The sequence below is a fragment of the Periplaneta americana genome, chromosome 4 (assembly GCF_040183065.1).
Source record: "Periplaneta americana isolate PAMFEO1 chromosome 4, P.americana_PAMFEO1_priV1, whole genome shotgun sequence".
NCBI classification, from domain to species: Eukaryota; Metazoa; Arthropoda; class Insecta; order Blattodea; family Blattidae; genus Periplaneta; species Periplaneta americana.
The window spans coordinates 148,117,068-148,143,898 of NC_091120.1; the positions used below are offsets into that span (position 1 = coordinate 148,117,068).

General features: G+C 34.1%; 2 protein-coding genes and 1 long non-coding RNA gene across 6 annotated transcripts in view; 2 read left to right on the top strand and 1 right to left on the bottom strand.

Moving 5' to 3' along the window:
- LOC138698300 (cytochrome P450 4c21-like) overlaps positions 1-15,781 on the top strand; it is an 88,106-nt gene extending 72,325 nt beyond the window's left edge. For all 4 annotated transcript variants that reach the window (XM_069824111.1, XM_069824112.1, XM_069824114.1 and 1 more), the window contains exons 8-12: positions 5,334-5,406; positions 7,988-8,097; positions 11,227-11,295; positions 14,215-14,383; positions 14,672-15,781. In XM_069824111.1, coding sequence (XP_069680212.1) covers positions 5,334-5,406; positions 7,988-8,097; positions 11,227-11,295; positions 14,215-14,383; positions 14,672-15,027 — 777 coding nt within the window. In that variant the 3' untranslated portion in view covers positions 15,028-15,781. The remainder of the gene's footprint in view (positions 1-5,333; positions 5,407-7,987; positions 8,098-11,226; positions 11,296-14,214; positions 14,384-14,671) is intronic.
- LOC138698301 (uncharacterized) overlaps positions 12,569-26,831 on the bottom strand; it is a 32,535-nt gene continuing 18,272 nt past the window's right edge. The window contains exons 2-4 of the long non-coding RNA XR_011331821.1: positions 14,783-14,868; positions 13,009-13,150; positions 12,569-12,924 (exon numbers count right to left, since the gene is read on the bottom strand). This is a non-coding gene — a long non-coding RNA (uncharacterized lncRNA). The remainder of the gene's footprint in view (positions 12,925-13,008; positions 13,151-14,782; positions 14,869-26,831) is intronic.
- Positions 15,927-26,831, top strand: part of LOC138698299 (cytochrome P450 4C1-like) — an 82,539-nt gene continuing 71,634 nt past the window's right edge. Inside the window, exon 1 of the mRNA XM_069824110.1 lies at positions 15,927-26,091. The gene's annotated coding sequence lies outside the window, so the exon portion shown is untranslated. The remainder of the gene's footprint in view (positions 26,092-26,831) is intronic.

Below are 26,831 nucleotides of genomic sequence, written 5' to 3' on the forward strand. Positions count from 1 at the left end.
ATGTAATGTATTTCATAAGAGAAAACACTTCGGAAAACATACGATGAATAAACTTAAATAGTAAAAAATACGTCCTCCAAATGTTGGTAAATCAGGTGCAAATAAGATAGGGTCAGTAATTATGAACATATTTATTATTTTAAGAAATTCTGAAGAAGAAGAAGAAGAAGAAGAAGAAGAAGAAGAAGATGAAGATAGTGTTCTTCAATGTGGAATAGAATGTTTAAGATAACAATTTGTGATAAGAATACAGATTCTGTTACGAAACTCTGAAATAAAAAATTATAGATTTCAAATGAGATAATGATCACAAAGAAGCATTAGAGGCATATCCATAACATTATTCTAGACCAGCGATTTTATAACCTTTATGTCACACACTAAAGGTGAAATTTAAAAACACACTCATATAATCCAAAAGTCTAGACAAATGACGCCCAATTTTATTTTAGTATTTTGCGTAAGTATTTCTATTGAATTGTAGTTATTCAGCAATCGCAGGAAAAATGATTTGATCTTTACTAATAATGAATCTGTACGCGAAATTGTTCTGGTAATTTTCGATTTTCCAAAAATAATTGGTATCCTGAAACCAAAAATCGTTTTTTTTTTTTTTTACATTTTTGTTTGTATGTCTGTCTGTCTGTTACCTTTTCACACGATAATGGCTGAACCGATTTGTATGAATATAAATTAAGTTCGTTGTAACTTAGATTGTAGGCTATATGGATATTATTCAGTGCAGCGAATTCTTGTGTATGACCTCCATTACTACACTTATGCTGGGTTGCAAGAAATCTGTTCCATAAATTGTTATTCTCTCGTTAAGTAACGGACCTTTAAACTGCTCCAGTCTTTAAAGTATATGTCGTTGCAAATGTGATATTTAACGATCTGTTAGCTATTCCATCTTTAAACGAAAAAGATTCAAAACGACAGAGCCTTCGTAGCCGGCGCAAATAATTCGCCTATTATACGTGCGTGTCGCTATGGTAATTTTGTGCTTTTGGATAGTCATTGTTTTCAAACTTTGCACAAGACAGGCACCAAATACTGACCCAGGCCAACATGCAACGATTTTTGGTACAGATTGATAGAGAAGTAACTCTTCCTGTTTCGGTACATCTCATTCAGTGTCCACTAGGGCTTTGAATTATCATATGGCTACAGTCTATGCACCAATAACGTTGGAAAGATTGCAAATTGAGAAGAAATCCTGTTTTACTGTTTGTACAGAATTTCCTTGAGGCATAGTAATGTATTGTTCTCTCATTCATGCATTGCAGTCACACATCTTATTATTCTACAAACTGTAGATTTATAAACATGAATATGATCCACTATCACATTCTGAAACGCTCCTATTGCGTAATAGCGCAAGTCAATTTACTGCGTGCGATTTGTTTTCCAATACAATGCCCTCTTTCATGCAAGAGAGCCATGAATGTGTATTTCGATAATCTAAATCTAACCTTAAAATCAATATTATCGCATTCTTCTAGAGGATTCGCTCTGTCTCTCAGTATTCTTGGTTTTGGTAGATGTTGTACCATATCAAACATAACCTCTACGTCAAACGATTCTATAACAGTAATAAAATTGTTGTATTCACAAAACTTTCCTATATACACATGAATCTCGAGTTCACTGTGATATGTATATTACATTTCACTTACTTACTTCTGATGATAACATATCCACGAAATTACTTAATACTGTCAGATACAAAAAAAATAAATATACGTACAATATGGCAGCTAACGATTCGTTAACAGTTTACAGCTCCGATTTTCGACCTATAGTTTACAGAGTGCTTTAACGAACCAGTAGCTTTAAAGGTCGTTCTTGCAACGCTTACTGGCGCTAAATGAACAATTATAGGACCAATAGCATTTAACGAACCTATAAATGCTTTCTTGCAAACCAGCAATAGAAAATTTAGTTAACGGAGCATCTGAAAGTGACCGAAACGAGAAGAGGCGAAATTTTGTTGGCTGAGTTTTGAGAAGACAAGAGGAGGACGACGGCTTTGCGAAGAAAATCATCTTCAGTGAAGAGGCATTCTTCCACTTAGTTGGATTTGTGAACAAACAGGATTTACGTATCTGGGAATCAGAAAACCCTCACTTGATTTATGAAAAGGAAATGCATCTACTGCGAGTGACAATTTGGTGTGGATTTTGGACGGGTGGTGTCATCGGCTCTTATTGCTTTTGATGATAAGGCAGGACAAGCTGTGACAGTTAATGGAGACCGATAAGCGATTTTTTGCAGCCTCATTTTGATTCAACGGACATTCAAGAGTTGTGGTTGCATCAGAATGGTGCCACATCTTACTCAAGTGAAACAATTGCGTTGCTCCATGAGAGGTTCCCGGATCGGTGCATCTCGCTTCGTGGTGATCTGCAATGGCCACCAAGATCATGTGATTTAACTTTATGCGATTTTTCCTTTGGGGGTATCTTAGATCATTGGTTTATGTCAACAAACCCTAAAACATTTGTGAGTTAAAGGAGGAAATTCGACGAGTTGTGGCGAAATCGAAATACAAGTTTGTGAGGCAGTCATCGTGAACTTCCTGGACAGAGCTCTTGCTTGCCAGCAAGTTTGCCCGATATAATTTTCAATACCTCATTATGGGAAGGTGTGATGAACATGTTTATGTCTGCGTTTAATGTTAAAAATAAAGTTGATATTTGAATAAAATATAATCAGTGTGCTTTTTGAAAAAACTATGTGAATGAAATCACCCTACTTATCTTAGTAAAGGAAATGCAAGTTGCTTCATATTTCAAAGAGGAAATAAAACCTGGTACCTCATCTACTGTAAATGAAGCAATATGATACAATATAATATAATATTGTTTAATTAATTCAGTCTAATTGACATATCACAAATATAAAACGTCAATGACACTTACCCATGTACGTGATCATTGTGTATTATACAAATATAAAAATTAAAAATTAAGCAAACGTTTTCGCCCTTCGGGCATCATCAGGCTTTTTTACATACAATGTCTTGTACATTTTGTCTCTTATTGTGGAACGAATGATTAATCACAACCTTTTTAATAATGAAAAATAATAACTATTTAAAATTGACTTATGGTAATTAACAATCTAAAATTAATGTACAGATATGAAAATGTAATACACAATAATGATATAAAATTGTGGCTGCACTGCTGTGTTGTGTTTAAATTATAACATCATAAAACTATGAATATGATAAAAACATTTAATTCCTCTTTAAACTTCATAATTTAATTAATTGGATGTTTAAAGAGGAATGAAATTTTTTAAATGTTATATGGGTAAGTGTCATTGACTTTTTATATTTGTGATATGTCAATTAGACTGCATTAATTAAACAATATTATATTAAATTATATCATATTATATTGACTATCTGAACATTTCAACATGCTTTCCAAGATAAATGAAGCAAGTTGATTTTCATTTTTACAGAGGAAGAAATCTGAAAGTATTGAATTGTTATTATTTTCTAAAATTGGTCGTATCGGCATATTAGCCTCTATAATATTAGTAGGCTACTATTCATGAAACGTGTCAATATAGTACGGTGTGTGCTTTTTGTGGAGTGTAACATTATATGAGGCAGAAACATGGACATTACGACGAAGTGAAGAGAAGCGACTAGAAGCATTTGAAATGTAGATATGGAGAAGGATGGAGCGTGTGAAACGGACAGACAGAATAAGAAACGAAGCTGTGTTGGAAAGAGTGGGTGAAGAAAGAATGATGCTGAAACAGATCATAGAAAAAGGAATTGACTGTGTCACTGATTGAAAAGAAACTGCCTTATGAAGGATGCATTCGAAGGAATGGTAAACGGGAGAAGAGTTCGGGGCAGAAGAAGGTATCAGATGATAGACGACATTAAGATTATGGATCATATGAAGAGACAAAGAGGAGGGCAGAAAATAGGAAAGACTGGAGAATGCTGGGTTTGCAGTGAAATACCTGTCCTTGGGAAGAACACTATAAATAAATGAATGTACACCTTACCGCATTTTAAGCTGTAACGCGCGCGTTTAGTAGGAGAGATCCGAACGCTCCCTGGCATGGAAGGAAATCGAATGGGCGGTGAATGGCGGTGACTTAGATCTATAGCTATTGCCGTACAAATAGTGAGCTGGTGAGAATTGATAATAAAACGTTATGTTGATAATAAATTTTATAAATATATGTTAAAAATTATGTCCACATTACCGGATGCAAGAATCACATCTTTGTAATTGTACCTTGAGCGGAGAGAGGACATTTTCAGCATTTTCCATATACTCGTAGGTTAGTAATATTCGATTGGACAGATTTATGTATCTTCTCACCATTCGTGAGCTGCCACAAGGGACAAAGAGTACTTAACCATAGAAATTTTTACAAGTTCATGAAAAACCACTAATTTTGTTTTAACAATGAAATTCTTACAAGTACAGTATAGAGCTGCAAATATATATATATTTTTTTTTTGAGATTAGTGGAAATATACCTATTTTTAGAAAGGTAAGTGTTACAAAAAAGTAAAGAATGTTACTGAACTTAGTTTGATTTCGAATATAGGTGATTCTTCAGGAGAGCAATTGATCCTTTCAATGCAGCTAAGGTTATAATCGGAATAATAGATGTAGGTATCCCAAGCCTCTTAAACACATCTTTCATGAAGTGAGTAGCGGTACCTCTTGCTCCAACCAGAAGTCCGATTACTTCAAGCTCTTTTAGCTGGTATTTTTTTGGGTAATAGGGAATGGTAGGATTGTAATATTCTTTTTTTTCATTATCCACTTCTGCTGGCTGTTCCTCATCCGTTTCGAAACGCACAGTGGGATCAATTATGTATCCAGATCTTGTAGATTCCTTGAAAGCAATTATATCTATGCGCCGTGTACTGCCAGTGACGGAGAGACCATGTACTTCTTCAAATGTGTTGTAATCGGCATGTTTAAGGGCAGTGGCTATAATTGATCGTACTTGGTATTGTGTAGCGTTTCGCAGAGCTTCGCCGTGCTGTAAATTTGTGGTATAACAGATTGTAGTTAGCATCACTCTTGTCGAATAAAATAAATAAATAAATAAATAAATAATAGATAAATAAAAAAAGAATTGTGTTATTTTCATATGAATCACTTTGTAGCCTATATGCCGCGCGCTATACTATATTATAAGTTTATCTCTTCAGGAACAAAATAGGTTTTTACTTACAAACCGAAGTCTAGAAGTAATAAATAATTATATGAGGTACTGTACTTTCTAACTCTCTGTTTTGTCACTGAATTTTCATTTCAGTTAAATGAATTCCTTGTTTACAGGTGATAACACAGCGTAAAGAAGAGATGATGAATGAAACTTTGCACAAGGCTACAGACAACGATGTTTCTCTTGGTAATGGAGAAGACTATTTGGAGTTTGCATTGATTACTAGCTATTTAATTATACATGTTATAGTAGGACTGTAATTACTAATCATATTTCAATATCGTCTATAATAATCACTAGTCTCTGTCATTATATGCATTCATACGAATACGTTAGACTACAAACCTACCAGTATTTCTATTTCTACTCACATTAAAAAAACACGATATTTCTGTTTAAATATACAACAATTTTCTTTTTATTTGTTAAAGTATTCAGATCAAGTAATTGAATCAGTGCCTAATCCGCAGTTGCCGGTGAGTTGCGTTCCATACATAACTAGTCACAGAATCTACTAATTCTAGCCGAAGACTTTGAGAAATAACTCTTTATGTATATTGTGGGGCATATGAAGGGTTCAGAGCCATAGTGGGCCAAGCGCCATATATTAAAAACGTAGAAAACAAGAATTAAAATTAAGTGATTACCATAATTTAATGATACATATAGCAAGTGAGATAAAATATGCACATTGAAATTAAATGATATGCCAATCTTCATTACACTATGGTATTCACTTAGCTTTAACACTTCGTTTCTCTGTTATTAATAAATGGCGCTTGGCCCACTATGGCTCTGAACCCTTCATATAAATCTTCGGAAGTAGAAAAAAATGTTTTTTTTGTTAATTTAGTGAATGGACTTTCAATAGCATAGTGAACACATGTGTAAATATCTCTAATACTGTTCGAATTATTACCTAAAATGTTGACAGAACTTCTCATTCGCCGTACTTTATCGCTCATTTCCCATAACTTAAATTTTCGAAATCTGTTTAGATTTTAGATAAATTCATGAAATTTTGCACGCAAATGTATTCCATAATGAAGAACAAATCCTGATTTTAATTCAGTTTCATTACTAATTCTTTATTTAAAAATAATTAAATTTTACAATTCAAGACGAAAAAAATTCAAAATTATTTCTTATTTAGGCTAAATATCCAGGTCTTAATGGTAATATTGATTAACGCACTCATTATGAATAAAATAGGGAAGAAAGCATTTTAAAATATTCAAAATTGTACAAGATATTAGCAGCACCAATTTTGCTTGAATAAATTGAACGCTCCCTAATTTAAAAACATATTTACTCTTAACAATTAAATATTTTTAATTCTAAGACTTGTTTATGAACCTAGAAGTATTATCTAATCATTATACCAAATTCCAGTGTAAAATTTCAGTGTATGTAAATACTGAATCTTTAATTTTACTAAATTTATAATAGCGAAACGTGTACATGTCTCCTTAAAGCAGAAATATGGCAAGTTTCTTGTGGAAGTGCGGGAAGAAATTAGACTGATATAATGGCAAAATGTTCATTCTGTTATCTTTTTTGTCTATATTACATTGTGAAGTATTTGCAATAATAACTAGAGTTACATTTGGGATTTCTGTCATCTATGAATCTTGCCATAATTCTAAGATCTAATTTAGTGCTTTAATTGGAATAATATCTTTAATTATTATCGTTTGAGGTATCTAAATATCTGTTTTCTATTTCATACGAAGCAAAAGAAGAATACTCATTGCAATTTAATTCAAATATAGACGTAGAACGTTCCCCACATTTACAGTAACATGAAAACTAAACTCATTATCCCACAGTTGTCTTATTATTTACAAGAAGCAATTTATTGCATGTATTTTATCCATTTTAATCCACGTTTACACATAATAAAATAGTAAAGTTTTTAATAATAGGTATATATGTAGGCTGCACAGGTTGTTTAAAAAGGTGTCGCATATTTTTACAGGAGGTAACATTGGTCGAAATTAGAAAAAAAAGTTCTATAAACATGTGTCCGGAAACAAATATCTATTGAAATATGGATCATGCAGTATTGTGACCTACAATACCCACCTATCTGTTACGCAGACACTACAGAAAGTGCTCTATGTGGTTACCACGCACTTTTACACATGATTCAGCCCTTCTTAGTGAATCACGAACTCTTGCGACCACACCTGGCTGTTGTCGGATTTGCTCACATGAATTGAATACACGCTCCTGTAACGTTTGTACGTTGTCGATGAGTGTGCCATACAGCAATGTCTTCAAATATCCCCAGCAATCCAAGGGATTTGGTTCAGGTGATCGGGGAGGTCATCCTAGTAAACCTCCTCGACCCATCCATCGCCCATTAAACCTACGGGTTATGTATTGTCGCACGAGGCGTAGAAAATAGGGTAGTACCCCTTCGTGCATAATCAGAATGACAGTCTATACCACTGAATAGTGTACGTACTTACTAACACAAGTAAAATGATAGACTCCATAGTATCCTGGACCTTTCTTTACTACTGCATTCACTGTTTACGTCTGTTGAGGGATTCTATCCACCCTGAAAACATGAATTATTGTTTTGTGTTTTTAAACGAGTGACTGTCATAGGCTACAAAACAGCATGGCTCATATCTGAACAGATATTGGTTTCCGGACACATGTTTAAAGGAATTTTTTTCTGATTTCGACCAATGCTACCTCCTGTGAAAATGATCAACAATTTTTTAACACTCTGTATAAGCAATTCTTTTTTATTTAGGACAAAAGAAACGTGTAGCATTTTTGGACATGTTGCTGGAAGCAGCGGAAAATGGTGCTGAAATGACAGACGAAGAGATACAAGAAGAAGTGGACACTTTTATGTTTGAGGTGAGTAAATTAAGATTTTGCACTGATGTGAGAAGGAAAACGTTTCTTTGACGTGTAAGTAGTAATCTTCAGATACGAGGAAAAAACTCCGCGCCATATTATCCCTACACTTTTATAATATGAATGATGTAAGGATTATGCATATAGAGAGTTAGCTGGGAGACAGCAGGAAAAGAGACCTTTGAGGAGGCCGAGAGACGTAGATGAGAGGATAATATTAAAATATATTTGAGCGAGGTGGGATGTGATGATAGAGACTGGATTAATCTTGCAGAGGATAGGGACCGATGGCGGCCTTATGTGAGGGCGGCAATGAACCTGCGGGTTCCTTAAAAGCCGTGAGTAAGTAAGAATAATATAAGGATTAAGGAATGTAATAGAATAAATCTCCTTTCAAAGCTCAACATTCAGGTACACGATGTCCATCCTGTTTGCAACTAAGCAGAAACTGGTAACAGATTTAAACTCTTGTTACTCTTCCATGAAGAATATAATATACCTAGATAGACCCTAATATTATAAATAAACGGGAACATTTTCGCAGTTTTCAGGATGGCTGACTTACAAGTGAATATACTGTAATTTCGCGAGGAATAATTTAGGACAGGCTTCTGTGGCTAAAGGTAATAAAATTTAATTAATTTTAAGGACAACTAGGACATACACATGTAGAAGACAAACTGATGTTCCTATCATGAAAGTGATACATGCTTTCTCACTATACTTTTAACATGGAACGTTCCGTTAACATTTCTCTAATACTCTAGACGCATCTTGCTCTTAGCGAGAGCGTGTCGATGCAAAACGCGACACAGCGTAAAGAATAGGTTACAAATAAAAAACTCTTACTTAATAATGCAACATGCATTATGATATTTAACTTATTTCATACACATCATAACCTACAATCATCGAAAGTAATACAAATACACAACCAACAAGTACACAATTACAGGGATCTTAAGAATGCCTTGCCATTTTATTTAAGAAATACATAAAAATGAAATTCTTTAACCCTTTACTAATTATTTTCTTCACTGCGCAAAGAAGTTCACTTTTTGTAACATCTTAATGTGGGACCCATGAATGTTGAATAAAAACTGTTAGGCCTAAAATAAGTCGATATTTGTAATACATTTTTAACATTTTTCCATGACACAGTCCTTCATATTAAGCATCGCTCTCAACACTATCTTGTTCCCCATGAAATTAAGTGTATTTTAAGACTGACAAAAATGTGGACAATTATTAATTTACAATACGAAGTAACATTCTGATCAAGTTACTTGTTTATGAGTGAAGAGAACTATGAAAGCAACAATGGAATTATTTTTCTACAAAATATCTCTCAAATATGAAAGTAGTGCATAAGTCTGACAACGTAAAACTAGCAATCCTTTATTCTAGAAAACAAACAAACAAGTTCAGTGTGAGTAAGCTTGTTTTATATCACTTATTAATTTTGAGATAGAAATTATGACTATATATTTCCGATTTCTAACATTTTTACATAAGGCAATAAAGATCTCAGTATTTGGCCTCTTTTCATAACGGATAGAAAGCACAGTTTTGAACAGTAATAGGTACGTCAATAGTAACTGAAAAATGAAATATATGTGCCAGCAATATATTTCAATTTGTTAAATAAGTCATTGTCAATATCAATGTGGATGAGGATAGTGTGACGTGTTACGGCTACGAAGATTTGGTTTTGTTTTTTTTTTTTCTCTGAAGTCACCAATACACCTCTTTCTCGGGCTTCTATTCTACTTACATCTGTAAAAGTAATAAGTTATGAGCTAATGTTGTTGTATTTGTATCTTTTACATGTTGGTACCACATCTTCTTATAATCTTCTTATGTATTCTAACAGTCCAAACTTGTTACTAGTAATAAATCTACTTGTCTATTTTTTTCTATTTGTAATCTGTTAAAATGTAACCTGCTACACGTCTTGAAAGTTTCATTTCCGCTATGTCCCGTCGGTTCGTTGCTTTTGTCTAGTCGTTAATGCTCATAATAATTTTCTAAATGGTAATTATTCACTTACAGAAACGTTTATTTCCATAATAATTAGGTTTACATTAATTCTGAAAGCAATTTTATATGAAAACTAATTTATTAATATTTTGTCTGAATAAATATAGGATGTCCGGGAAAGACCTGACGAAAAATAAATAACTATATTTCTGAAACTATTGCATTTATTGTCGTGATGTTTTCACACTTACAAAGGGAAACACAATAAGTTTTAATGTACCTCTATATGAGCACCATTTGTGACCAGACCTATGTCCAGGCGATACTCAATCTTCTGCCACACACACGGAAGCATCTCCGGTGTGACTAGGCCTATTAATTCGTAGATTCGGCCACATAACTCACGTCCTTCACAAGCCCCACAGACAGAAATCCAGTGGGATCATGTCCGGTGACCGTGATGGCCATGGTGTAGGTCCGCCTCTTCCAGTTCAACGGTCAGGAAACGTGTCATCGAGAAAAGCGCGCACATGGTTAGCATAGTGTAGGGGGCTCCATCCTGTTGAAACACGGTTTCTGGTGATAGTTGTAGGACAGCGTAATTTCGCAGCATATCCAGGTATGTGTTACCTGTTACTGTGAGCTCTTGTCCGCTTGGAAACGACCGTTGTACACGCTTGATTGACTTAAATTCAGCCAGTCATAAAACGAATTCTGCTTTTTCTACTGTGGTAAACAATGTTCGGCTGTTCACTTGGTACACGCACAACTTGCATTCCCAGCTCTGAGAGCAAGGCTGTCTATATACGCTGCGCAGAACGAGCTTTTTCTCGTTTATCTCTAGCACAATGATATGCGCACGCGTGTAACATGCTGCTAGGTAACAAAACTTATTGAGTTTCTCTTTCTAACTGTGAAAACATTGAGGTAATAACTGTAACAGTTTCAGATATATAATCACTTCTTTTTCATCAGGTCTTTCCCGGACACCCTGTATTATTCGTCTGATTGTGCATTTATGAAAATCTTAAAGAATTTCTCTGATTAAATTTCGTTAATCCAAATGAAACTTTCTTTTTGTTACATGAATGACTAGAATATGATCAAGAACAGAAATCAGAATTAGGTTAAGTCTTTCTTTATTCACAGGGCCATGATACGGTAACAGCTGCAATTTGTTTTTCCATTTTCCTATTGGGCCTACATCCAGATATACAGGTAAAACTAATTTTAAAAATTATCTGTACAATTTCAGCATTGTTATTACTAGAACACAAGCAATTTCATTACAAATATTATAAGTTAAAATGAATTGTTATCAGTAAATGATACCTATACTTTCGCATTATATATACCATGAGTAATGTATTAGAATGGTAATCAGTAAATGGTAGGCTACTTATAATTTTGCATTATACAGAATGTTTCCGGGCTAGTGTTACAAACTTTCAGGGATGATGGGAAAGGGCACATGTATCAATTTGAGATAAGGAACCCTGGTCCGGAAATGACTGAGTCGAAAGTTATAAGCAAAAATAGTTGTGTGGAAATGGAATTGTAATTTGGCACCACGTGCCCTCCTTCCCTTAACCTTTGGAACAGTCGTGGAAAGATGATATGGGCTGGATGTCTCCTACGTGGGTACTTGTCGGATACACTCTGTGAGCTTGTCTACTATTCCCATTGGTTCATCCGTATTCGAAAATCATGTCTGCTTATTCCGCTCTCGTGTACTCCTCCATTTCACTAGGACTGATCAACTGGACACTGCAAGTTGTATACATACACTGCTGTATACAGACGTGCATATCAGGACCGACCATGTCCGTTACACATTACGCCATCTGCATTGATTTAGTGTAGTTTCCTGTCCCCACCCCTCAGACAGCGCACTGAAAGGAATACTGGAAGTAGACAACGTAAACAACGTCAATGAATACAGTATGTGTAAGATGTACAGATAAATACACATAAATAAGGTTTACAGAGGAAAAAAAAATATTTCATTTCCACACAAGTATTTTTGCTTGTAACTTTCGACTCTGTCATTTCAGGACCAGGGTTCCTCATCTCAAATTGATACATGTGCCCTTCCCCATCATCCCTGAAAGTTTGTAACACTACCCCGAAAACATCCTGTATATGTTACAGTCAGAACATGAAATCAGTCAAAATCTGAAGTTTCTAGGAAATTCTAGTTCTGACAAAGCTCTTTAGGAAATTCTGGTGTTCACTTACATAATTCAGTTACATCTAGATATAACTATGGCTTTCTAGGAAATTGTAGTTAGATGTAGAAATAACTGATTGTTATTAGTAAAAACCCGTTGTAACGATTTCAGAACTCGAAATCAATCAAAACCCGAGGAAATTCTAGTTTTCACTTACGTAATCCAGTTAGGGACTAAATACAGAAATAACTTATTAGTTATTACAGAAACGACTTTAGGAAATTGGTACTGACACATGAACATTATTATTACTATTCTCATTGTTGTTGAAAAAATAGTTTTATTACATAAATAATTATGTTAAGTGATGCTTAAAGATTACTATTTTTGTTGTTGAATTACGAATAATTATGTTACAGAAATCATTATTATTTTTTGTCTTACAAGTCATTATTGTTGCGACAAGGCATGCTATTGTTACATGCAGAGTTGCAGAGAGTATTATTTTTCATACACAAGCACTACTTCGAAATACAATTTGTTTTGTAAGCACAACGGACGAATCCTTGCCCACTTTCGACGGCTTTTTTCTTTGCTGCAATCCTGAGCGAAATTTCTGCATCTGGCACCTGTTCTAGTGTCATTTCTTGAGGACATAGCTATATCAAATTCGGATCTGAAAGAAAGAAAGTGTTGTGTACCGAGTGTTATTGAAATTAATTACACTATCAGTTTTTACTGTAAAGTTCAGTGAAACTACCTGAAATATAGTTTATTCAATACTTCATCCTTTGTTCCAATTCTGTACAAGTCGTCATTTCTCTCAAACACGACTCCTAAAAGGTTTCGCAAGTCGGCCTTTCCCCTGTCGATATCCGGAATGCTTATTGTGATGTTACCTGCTATACAAAATAGAAGATGTGTTGCATCTTAGTTGAAATCGTTACAACGGTTTTTTTACTAATAAATAACTACCAGTTATTTCTAGATCTAACTTAATTATATTAGTCAAAACTAGAATTTCCTTAAGAAACATAATTATTTCTAGATGTAACTGAATTACGTAAGTGAAAACTAGAATTTCCTACAGAACTTTGTTAGAACTAGAATTTCCTAGAGACTTCGAGTTTTGACGGATTTCGCATTCTGATTGTAACATATATACCATGACTAATATATCAATAAATGGTACTTATAATTTTGCTTCATAAATTTCGTGAATAATATAGTAGAATGGTTATCAGTAAATGGTACCTATACTTTTGCATTATATATAGCACGAATAATCCATTAGGATAGCGATAGTTTATAAAGATGACAGATTTTTTTACAGTAGCACTTTTGCATATTCTTTTTTATTTGAAGTTTCAAACATTTACCAACCGAAACTTATACTACCCTAGCATCCTCCATACGAATCTGCAACACAACAGCAATTACCAAATCGAACCAAAGTTCAAATTTCGTGCATAAATGTACTATAGATACTTTATAATTCTGATTAGTATAAGAAATGAGATTGTTATAAACTACCATGAATGGATATGACAGCATATAGATACCACTCTCTCTTTCTCTCCCTAAAATTAACTAATCTCTAAATGAATCCAATATTCTATAAAGACATAGGCCTACTCATTATTAATAAAATGTATTTCAAACAACTCATTGGTGTCATATTTATGTCTGAATCGTTTCAACTATCAATTGCATTGTTGTCTGAAGGCTAGGATTCAAGGAATGAGTAAGCGATTATGAAGTAACTAACAAGAAGGCTCCGCCTTGGCATATTTAAATGCGCAGAATATAATGCCAGGAATGAAAAGAAAATAATACTGTATAAATGTATCACGTAATTATAAGGATTTCATGAATATTCCGTTTTGATCTAAATAAAACTTGCAATAGTATTGACCATATAACAGCATTCCCCAAATATGATAGGCCTCTATGGGACGTTTTGCAGGATAGAGTATACCAGGAACTCGAGGATATTTTCCAGGACTCCGGCCGCTCTCCTAGCCTGAGGGATTTACAGAACATGAAGTATTTGGATATGGTTATCAAGGAAGCTCTAAGGTTGTATCCAAGTGTTATAGCAGTTGCAAGAACTAACGTCCACGATTTTGAACTAGGTAATGTTGAAATAAATATATATCTCTAATACAAATATTGCTTGAAGTTATTGTACATAATATATCAGGTTTATAAACATTACATTACTTTAGACTTTGTGTAATTAAATAATGAAAGACGATTTCAATGCATTTTTTCATTAGACAATCGTTCCTAATTCAGCTGTTTTAGATTTAGATGATTCTTGTTTCTCTGTGGATTAATTCACATACGTATAGGCCTATAAGAACTTGTTATATATCTTAGCAAACAGAAAGTAATGGCGACTGTATAACTTTTATTTGCAGGACCCCACAAGATTCCAGCCGGTGTTAATGTTATTATACCAATGTTCATCTTCCATTTAGATCCTAATATTTTCCCTAATCCAACAAAGTTTAATCCTGACAATTTCCTACCTGAAAATACGGTGAATAGACATCCCTATGCGTATGTTCCCTTCAGCGCTGGTTCCAGGAACTGCATCGGACAGAAGTTCGCCATGCTGGAAGTGAAAATGGTGTTGTCAAGTATTCTACGACATTATGAAGTTCGTTCTGTTGACAGAATGGAAGACTTAGTACTTATGTTGGAAATGATAGTAGAATCAAAACATGGATTTAGAATATGTGTAAATCCAAGGAAGTCTAACACGATGATTTGAAATTATATCCCAAAGGAAAGAACTTGATCATGCAATAAAAATCAAATGAATCGGTTTCTTTTAAAGGGCGTAAGTCAGGAAAGTTACGTTTGCTGGAAATTGAAAGAAAAAACTATTTTATACGAAAACTATCTGGAAATACATAATTCTGGTTATGTGGGCTGATAGACTAGGTTACGTTTCTTGGTTTTTAAAGTAATTAACAGGCGTTATGCGGGTACTTAAGGTTAAATCGAGATTTAAAATATGAAAAAGCCGTCCTTTAAAAAAATAAATTTCATAACAAGTAAAATCAAATAAGATACAAAATATTTTAGTGGTATTCTTGAATTACTTTACTGAAAATCATACGCAATCCACAACAAAATATATAGTAAAGATAAATGGAAAATAAAATACGAAAACATCATGAATGACAAATAAAGACAGATCAGTCTTTTCACTTGGGATGTAGTATTTTTCAGTCATCGTGCGTTGCATTTGCTCTCTGTAGGCCAGCTGAAAAGTTCTTAATAAAATGTTATATGCTCGTTTGGGATGCACTGCTTCATTTTTCGAGGTCTTGCATTTGTTTCTGTTTCATTGTCATTTTTCTTACTGGATTGACTAGCTTGTTGGTGGAGGAACAGATTCTCGCTGAAGTGCCATAAAGAATGTGTGACTTATTAATCCATTGATATTACTGGATTCTTTGATGTATCCAACTTTGTTATGTGTATACTCAAAGTGTAATAGACACAAATTGCAAAATTTATTCTCGCATTTCTTTGTTTGTTCCTGGTTTCTTCAGAAACAGCAATCTTTATGTAATATTTCCTTCGTTTTCATATGTTCCGCTGTTCCCACAAAACCACAATTGCCGTTTTAAAACAGCGCATGTCAATGACTACAGCCCATTTAAAACAAATTATGATTTTAACTTGCACCTAAGAAACTAATGAACAATATCATTGGAGCCCTTTGAAAGAACAACAATGGATTTATTCACGTATTTTCGAAACTACGATAAAAATGAAAATGACAAAATGACGACTTACATCCCATAGGCGGATTTATGGGGTGGCATGTGGGGCAGCGATCCCTCCAAACTTATCTGAACTCTCTATTTTATTAACATTAGAAAATATTGAATGCAAAAGACTTTTCTTGCTTTTGCTTTTGATTAAGTTTCTGTGCTTAAATTGACGAATTAATGTCTTCAGATCATATGTCTAGACTGTAATATTTATTTTAAATTTCTGACTGTATAAGAATTTCTATGCCTCGTTTGAGGAATGGAAGCACTGCAATATTTCTTTTGTAACAGTCTGTACTTCTGTGTTAGAAGTCTGTAGCGGCCATCTACTGAATTAGGTGTTAATGAAAAAAACACCATACTCCCATGTTAAAGGAGTGGTAATTTTCAGTAGTTTTCATAAAACAGCCATAGTCCAAAGATTTTTTTTTGTGAAAACAGTCATTTTCCAGGAAGATGGTACAATGGTAGCATTTACAAATTAATAATATCCCATTCATAAACAAAAGCAAGAAAAGTCTTTTGAATTCAATATTGTGTAATGTTAATGGAAAAAAAGAGTTCAGACAAAATTTGGGGGTGGGGGCAGTACTCCCACATACCCTCCCTTAACTCTGCCTATGGCTATGCCCTATTACAATTTGTAGTAGACCTACAGTTGAAGACCTATACAACTCGATCCGAAACATCGTGGATATGAATGTAACACTGTAAGAAACATGCACCCCACACACAAATTCCACAATTTGGGACATCTGGCCGAAATCTACGGCTGACCACTAGGATCCAGAATACAAAGCAGAGGTTAAATTAAAATACAATATGATTGCGGAGAGAATATGGAACAATGATAAATTTAAAAATGAAGTACAATTAGATTTCGGAGAAACATGATATAAAAATACATTAAAGAGGAATGAAATGAAGTAAAAAAAATGCATAGTATTATACAAGTGATTGGATAATGGATAATGGATCTCTCAATACCATTAGACAAATTTTGTTAATGTCCTCATTAGAAAATTTAAGAGAAAGGAGAATGGTTTTGGTTAACTTAAATGAAGTTCCCCTAGCGCCAAAAAGAAGTCCTTTCACTTCCCATGTGAAATGATGAAATGATTAGCCTAAAAAATGTCCCGTTAAGGGCAAAGGCCTCCTACTATAGAGGGAGAGCTCTATTTGTCTCACGCGTATTAATATTAATTTTGTATCTCTCACTGAAGTGAGGAATACATGGGTTGTAAATAGACTTCTTTTCATCGTTAACGTTATTGGCTTGTTGATCATCCTTCTCAAAACGGACAGTGGGGCCAAGAATGAGGGTTCTTTGATTCCGGCGATCGATGGCTATAATGTCTGCTCTTCTCGTTGACCCATTCTGAGCCAAGCAGTGTACTTCTTCGTAAACCTCCCACTTTGCCTTCCGAAGAGTGGTTGCGATGGAGCTTCTCACTTTATGGTGGCGACTGTTCCTCAGTAGTTCTCTTTTATTAAGATCATATTCCGATATTCTGTACCACGGTCAAGCTATAACGGGGAAGGAAATAAATTATATCCCCCGTAACTTCGTTATATCGGGATTCTTTGCCACCCCAAGGAAACCGCCTATGTTACACCCATTTCTACAAATTCAATTATCGGAAAATACCATGAGAGGATTATTTTCTTGTCGCAGAGAATCACTGCCAGTTACAAAACAATGGACTTCGATGAATGTTCATGGAATAGGAACTGGGAATGTAAAAGTGCTTGATGTCATTATTCGACAAAGTTAAAGGAAATAACTAATTTCTTTACTATAACTATCTGAGCTAGCACTGTCGAATGACAAAGTTGAAGTGGTATATTGAACGGTTTGAGAATCTCTATGATGATAGATATTTGTGACAATTTATTTTTAACTATAAAAGTTACCTAAACTGGTATTTTTTCCACATCCGTAGAAACCTAAACAATGACTTTATTCGCAGCAATGAATAAAAGGGTTTTAAGTCTACTGTGATTATTTTTAAATCAATACTCCATGACAACCAACACATTAGCAATATTAATATCTATAAATTGTTACATTTGTAAGTTCTTCTCAAATAGAACATTTCAGAGAAAATACCTATAATTTAAAATTAGTTGCCAGTAAACAGTAGCATTAATAGATAATATAACGTAAGACACACAAGAGTAAATAGATTTTATGCGTTCGTGGAAATTATTACCTTCAGCTTCGTCTCGCTCGTGCATTAAACTTTTCACTCGCGGATAAAATCTAAATTTACTCTTTTATACTGCAGAGTGATACATATATACCTCTACAATTTTAATGACAGAACTTTTGAAGCAATAATAGCAAACGTGTGCAATCTGCTATGAATTACAGACTAACTGTGGGAGATTCTTCAGAGTAAATGTGGAAAATATCTTCCACCTGCATCCATACACAACTGTATTCGTCGCACCATATTCCGTTACATTCTCCGAAGTGTATCCTCGTCAGTGTTGCTGATTTCATTCCCAATGGTATCACGGAGTTCAGCAAGTAAGCGAGGGTCTTTCTTGTATACTCTGTTCTTAATTAGCTCCATAAGACAAAATCCGGAGAGGTTAGGTCAGGTGATCTGCGGGGCCACAGATTTTTTTAGATTAGATGATCACCGAAGAAGCTGGCTATAAGATTCATGGAATCGTTGGACGTATGACACGTTGCGTCATCTGTTTCAATCGGTGCAATAATTTCTTTGATAAGTTCACTAAACGTCCTTGAACATCATCAACACAATTTTGACTCATTGTATGTCTATCTCTCCAGCTTTCTTGTCATCGATAAAACTGTTGGTCTAGTTGGAACATTCCGCAAGCCGAATTCTCTTCGAAATGTCCGTTATGTTTGAATCAAGGAATTTATGTTCCAATTAGTTTTCACAATAAAAACACGTTGCCGAATTGAGAACTACATGTTCGTGTTAAGGTTGTACAGTTATGAAACTTTGACTCTCACTTTGAGACAATAATATAGGTTAAAAGTGTCTGAGAATAAGGTGTTTAGTAAAATACTTGGGGCTAAGAGGGATGAAGGTACAGTAGAATGGAGAAAGTTACACAACGTAGAACTGCACACATTGTATTCTTCACCTGACATAATTAGGAACATTAAATCCAGACGTTTGAAATGGACAGAGCATGTAGCACATATCGACGAATCCAGAAATGCATATAGAGTGTTAGTTAGGAGGTTGGCGGGAAAAAGATCTTTGAGGCCGAGATATAGATGGGAGGATAATATTAAAATGGATTTGAGGGAGGTGGGATATGATGACAGAAACTGGATTAATCTTGCTCAGGATAGGGACCGATGGCAGACTTATGTGACGTCGGCAAGAAACCTCCGGGTTCTCTAAAAGTCATAAGTAGGTATATTTGTGTTATGGCTTCAAAAACTAGAGACTATAAACTAATTACTAATAGCCAACAATAGTCATAATATTCAGCAATGGATAGCCTCTAAGATATTTATAGCCTCTAAGATATTTAACTCAATTTCAAGTTTATACTAGCTTCCAGAGGAAAATTATAACCCATTAAAATTGTGTTTGTATGGATCGCTCTGAACAAATTTCTATTATACCCTTCATAATCTCAGATTTCATATTATAGTGTACAACATCTGTCTTTCGATTAGAGATAAAAGTGTATAATATTCAGAATTAGGATATATGAAGAGTCCACTGCAAGAATGATGGAAGTCACTTTCTTGTCGAAAATGAACCAAGACTGTCAATGCACAGCTTAAGACATATAGAATGTACGTAGAGAGTTACATGGCATTAACACTGATAGTCATTGTCCAGTAATGATCGGAAAATCACAGTTAAGCTTTGAGCGCTAAGCATTTCAAACCTTCAATTGCTTCTCCTGCAAAATGTATTCCAAATGACATCCATCATTCTTGCAGTGGACTCTTCATATGTTTTAAAGCGATTGTTAGATTTCATATCCAGTGTTTTAAAATACTTGCATATTCCAACAGTAGGGTTGTATTAGACATCTATATGAACAGAGTTCTGGGTTCCATTTCTCATTCTGAAGGTTCGTTGATATAACTAAAACCTTTAGATTTCTGATTGTGTCATGACATGTAGCCTACAAACTTCCAGAGCTTCCTAGCTATGTAATGTAGCACTTAATTTTGTGTAATATTTAACATGCCTATAATCTTGGACCTAATCTACTTTCAATACATAATTGTTTATCAATGAACACTGAGAACGAGGTATATAATTATGTGTTTTATTCTTTTAAGAGATGGACTGAAGAACAAGCTTTTGGCATCAGATCCAACAGATTCACATTTTAATGTTTGTGTATTAAACTACACATCAGGATAGAATTGTACATGAGTTTGAATTGAATGTATACAGGGTGTAAAAATATATGTTACACGGCTCGGTTGTAGGTATATGGGTACCATGTGATCATATTTTGTTAATAAACCCATGTTCAGAAACGCTTTGATTACATGCTAGCGTGTCTGAAATGTGGAGGAGGACGTAGGCAGTACGGATCACAAAAGCTAGGAAAGAAGTAAAAAATACAATTCAAATATTGCAACTAAATAGCATTTCAATCAACTACAAAAGGTGCTCCAAATGGCTGCCACCAACTTCGATACATTTTGTGCATCGCCTGGTTATGGCATGTCGAACTCTTGGAAAGATTTCCGGCATATCTCGATGATTCCAGTTGCTGCTTGAATTTTTTTGTATTCGACAGATAATGGAGAAAAAATGGGAGTATAAGGGTACAGTACATCAGTTATTCATAGATTTCAAAAAGGCATATGCCTCGGTTAAGAGGGAAGTATTATATGATATTCTTATTGAATTTGGTATTCCCAAGAAACTAGTTCGAGTAATTAAAATGTGTCTCAGTGAAACATACAGCAGAGTCCGTATAGGTCAGTTTCTATCTGATGCTTTTCCAATTCACTGCGGGCTAAAGCAGGGAGATGCACTGTCACCTTTAATTTTCAACTTCGCTTTAGAATATGCCATTAGGAAAGTTCAGGATAACAGGCAGGGTTTGGAATTGAACGGGTTACATCAGCTGCTTGTCTATGCGGATGACGTGAATATGTTAGGAGAAAATCCACAAACGATTAGGGAAAACATGGGAATTTTACTGGAAGCAAGTAAAGCGATCGGTTTGGAAGTAAATCCCGAAAAGACAAAGTATATGATTATGTCTCGTGACCAGAATATTGTACGAAATGGAAATATAAAAATTGGAGATTTATCCTTCGAAGGGGTGGAAAAATTCAAATACCTTGGAGCAACAGTAACAAATATAAATGACACTAGGGAGGAAATTAAACCCAGAATAAATATGGGAAATGCCTGTTATTATTCGGTTGAGAAGCTTTTATCATCTAGTCTGCTGTCAAAAATTCTGAAAGTTAGAATTTATAAAACAGTTATATTACCGGTTGTTCTGTATGGTTGTGAAACTTGGACTCTCACTCTGAGAGAGGAACATAGGTTAAGGGTGTTTGAGAATAAGGTGCTTAGGAAAATATTTGGGGCTAAGCGGGATGAAATTACAGGAGAATGGAGAAAGTTACACAACGCAGAACTGCACGCATTGTATTCTTCACCTGACATAATTGGGAACATTAAATCCAGACGTTTGAGATGGGCAGGCCATGTAGCACGTATGGGCGAATCCAGAAATGCATATAGAGTATTGGTTGGGAGACCGGAGGGAAAAAGACCTTTGGGGAGGCCGAGACGTAGATGGGAGGATAATATTAAAATGGATTTGAGAGAGGTGGGATATGATGATAGAGACTGGATTAATCTTGCACAGGATAGGGACCGATGGCGGGCTTATGTGAGGGCGGCAATGAACCTTCGGTTTCCTTAAAAGCCATTTGTAAGTAATTATTATTATTATTGTTATTATTATTATTATTATTATTATTATTATTATTATTGTATCTATTTCTTACCATGTTTATTATTGTCACACTAACATTACTTATCCAACTTTCATTAGTTACTTTCATGTTGTTTTATGGTCTAGATATTAATGTAATAACTATGTAAGCAATTGTATTCAATTAGAATTTGAGTCTGGCTGGGCGCAAGAGAAGGCCTACTGGCCTTAGCTCTGCGAGATTAAATAAATAAATTATTATTATTATTATTATTATTATTATTATTATTATTATCATTATCATTATTATTATTATATTAAAAATAGCAATCTTTATTATATTGTTATTTGTTTATATTAACCCTTAACTGGTATTGCTTTTAAATGTACATTACGATATTTATCCATATGAGTCTATATTGATCCATAGATACCAGTTGAGGGTTAAGATCTACAGATAATTTTTTTTCGGACTATAATCTGTTTACCGATTTTATGCTCAAGTGCGATGAAGTATTTTCCTCTAAAGCCAAACATTATTTATGTTCGGGGATGAAATTAATAAAATATTACGGAATTTCAACTTCTGATGCCACTTTTTTAACAACAACATTGAGTTATGCCACATTGTTCTAACATCAATTACTTTGCAGGAGATCAGATTCTCACATCGGTATGGTGTTAGCCTACTTAATTGCTTGCACGAATTATATTTATTTCTTTTATCATAGACACTTACTAACAGCTATCCTGCAAATACAGTCAAAAGAACAGAGTAATTCTATTACTCATATTTGTAAATAATATGTGGTGTATATCTAATAGAGGAACAAATGAAAAATAATCACTACTAATAAAACAGATAAGTTGAATTAAAATATTAATTTAATTCTCTGTCATATTCACATTCCTTATAAATAATAACCAATTCATTAAAAATATATCACCATAACATTCAACCGAGAGCATAAAAATTTCACGCAAATGCAAAGATTTTATTAATCTTCTGCAAACTTTTGCCTAAAATTTGTGTTACGAAATTGATATATGTAATTATCTTACAGGTAACTTATATATGATGAATAATACATAGGAAGTTGAATAGTATTTATGGTAATAAACAATAATGTTCAGCGGCAATGCCGTTTTACAGCAAAAGGACATTTCCACTGATATAATACATTGTCATATAAAAAAATTCAAATTAATTTAGTTATATTCTTTAATAGTTATTTACGTAACAAGGACTGGAAGTGATACTTTTGTGTACGAGTGAGATGTTTACGGACGAGTCTGGAATTTCTACTAGTTAGGTACAACATTTTTTGGCACAAATACATGGAAATTTGTACGTGAATTAATTAACTGGTTAAATAAATCGTAGACTACTAAGATTTTTGTAGGCTAGGAGTCATGGCCTACTAATACTACATTATTTTATAGCACCACGTCTAGCTATAATTATACTAGTGGCTTGTGCAGCAAATGCTGCAAACTAAGTTCATTAGACGTTCAAATAAACCTTTTTCAGGTTTATTTTCAATGAAGAATACCAGACATTCGGAAAGTTACTTGCTTCCATAACAATGAAAGATTCTCTCGAGCCAATACTGAAGAGAACCACGCATATAAATATCTACACCACACCGCCATTAAATATATGAAAAAGACCCAACCCCACTTGATTAATAATTATAAAAATATTTGATTTTTAATAATATTGTTAACTTACGTAAGTTTTATAGCTTTCAGTAACATATACTATATATACTATATAGCAGCCACTCAGTAAAATATAGAAATCAAAATCTAATTTAAGTTATTCTCTACATCTACTTATATAACCCCAAAACGTTTCACTTTCATATCATCAATATAGCATTAATATGTATAATTAATGAAAAATAGTCACATCATGGCATTAACTACAATAATATTTCATTTCTAATGGTAATAATGTCATCAAACCACCTCAAGTTTTGTAGTTTTTAATATCCAATACACAGCTGTACCCAGAAAATTACACACCACAGAATCGAACCTGTAAATTATTTTTAGTAAGTTAAGTTCTAAATATGTCAGCATTCTTGCAGATCATGGCCTTCGTGTAATATTGTTTACTGTAGTATGTGTTTTGTTTTATTCTGAAATGCAATACGGCCGACTTGTTGATCGCTTCGCTTCTCCTTTACAAAAAAGCGAAGGGAATATCAAGTCGGCCGTGAATGCTATTAGCTAGTTCTGAAAACTGACGAGAGATGGATTTTGGAAAATAGGAAAATTATGTTTAAAAATTGACATTTCACTGAAAACTACTATTTTTCCCAAAAACTTTGAGTTCCAAGCTTCAAAATGAGGGGTCATTTATTCAAATCCGTCCAGCCGCTTTCCCGCAATTTCCATTACCAGTTCAAATTATATATATAGATTATATTACTATGACAACTTTTCAGTATTAGTACGTAAAAGCGTAACAATGTTTTTGATATACCGTACAGCAAAGAAGAAATTTCTAATCAATAATGTGTTATGAAAATCAGCAGTTTCCATGTATGTGTGCCAAAAAAGAATTAATAGTACAATTGAAGGGTTCAGAACCATAGTGGGCCAAGCGCCATTTACTAAAACCGTAGAAAAATCAGGCTTTAAATGAAGTTACTACCATAATTCAATGAAACATATAGCAATTAATATAAAGTATAAACATTCAACCTAAAAGATATGTCAATCTTCATTAAATTATTGTAATCACTTAAGTTTAACCCTTGCTTTCTCCGTTTTTAATAAATGGCGCTTGGCCCACTATGGCTCTGAACTCTTAAATTATCCTCAAGAATTATCTCTGTTTTTTCATGTATTGTAGGTATTTATTACTGTCACGAAAGTGTTAAAACAAGCTACAGTGGCACTCTCCGGAACCTTATCTTCCTGTTCCTCAAGAAAAAGTAAAAAAAAAAAAAAAACTACCATAAGAAAGAAATAGAAAATTCAATAATTTTATATAAAATAATTCCTTCAAGTTTATCGTATTCATTTCTCCACAGTTACAGTCTTATAGTTCCTTTAGTCTTTTGAATCATTGCAAGGATGCATTATTCAAAATAAATGAGGTAGCTCAATATATTGAATACTTGCTTGCAAATTTTTTGTTCAGATATTATTGTGTCAAATATTTTCTAAAAAATGCCCAAAACATATATTTGATAAAAGATGATAAAGAGTGTCACATCAAGGTTGTGAGGGTGTTGAAATTTATAGACAAGAATGAAGAACATAATGGTGATGATTATTATGAACACTGGTGATAATGGTTTAGAATGCTAGCAGATGATAACCTATTTGCATTTCATCTATTCCCTACATATAAACTTTTACACAATTTCATAACAAATTAAGATATGAAGAGTCCACTGCAAGAATGATGGATGTCATTTGGAATACATTTTGCAGGAGAAGCAATTTAAAGTTTGAAATGCTTTAGCGCTCAAAGCTTAACTGTGATTTTCCGATCATTACTGGACAATGACTATCAGTGTTAATGCCATATAACTCTCTATGTACATTCTATATGTCTTAAGCTATGCATTGACAGTCTTGGTTCATTTTCGACAAGAAAGTGACTTTTTTTTTAAGTAGGTTATTTTACGACGCTGTATCAACATCTTAGGTTATTTAACGTCTGAATGATATGAAGGTGATAATGCCGGTGAAATGAGTACAGGATCCAACACCGAAAGTTACCCAGCATTTGCTCATATTGGGTTGAGGGAAAATCCAGGAATAAACCTCAACCAGGTAACTTGCCCCGACAGGGATTCGAACCCGGGCCACCTGGTTTCGCGGCCAGCCGTGCTAACCGTTACTTCACAGGTGTGGACACAAGAAAGTGACATCCATCATTCTTGCAGTGAACTCTTCATATGACATTGAAGATTAATAAAAGGCTGTAAAAGAAGTAAAGTCGATGGCCTTCAATACACGAAAAAACAAACTTAAGAAGTGATCACTAGCCCACTAGCCGAAAGTCTGGTTCCATGGTTCCAAATTACAACAGACTTGCAGACAGAAAGGTCTTCGTTCACTGCTGATCGCGAGAAGGCAATCGACAAAATCCTCAGTATTGTGTGAGTACCATTGGATGTTTCGTATTACGTTGAATTATAGTGATGTAATTGATTTTTTCACATAAGGCATAGTTTATTTTATAGGAACTGGCCATAGAAGTGACGTATCACGTGTTACGATGTGATGGATCACACATTGGTGATGTAGTACGACTTAGATTATACCATGCAATAACTCCTATGTGACATATTTATCAATTTTCAGATTTTTGCTCTATTACATAACTTAAATAGTGATACAGCAAATAACAATATGTCCTATATGTAATTATATTTCTTTCTTTCGAAAATGTAAGAATTCACACTCTCCTATGTACCATTGCCATAGTATGAATAAATGTTTTTTTTTTCTTACTGGATAATAATGCTAACTAATGTAAGTTCACTCTTAGCTGAGAGACTACAACGTGTTCATATTGTGTGAATACGATTCATCTGCAATACTCGTAAATTTGACCATATAACACCTTCCCTCCAGTTACTTTCATGGATGTGTCTGAAGGAACGAAGAACAATATATTCACTGTCTCTTCTGTTTAGAATCATGCATACTTTTACTCCGAATTATCTGTTATCGCGCTTTCAATTTCTTACAACTCTTCGAAACCGAAATAAAGCACTTCTTTCTATCCCTCATCATAGAACGTCTTTATACTCATCTTCCTATACTGTAGAAATACCTCGCCTCTGGAATTCGTACCTAATGACGTCAGGGATTGCCGGACTTTATCACAATTCAA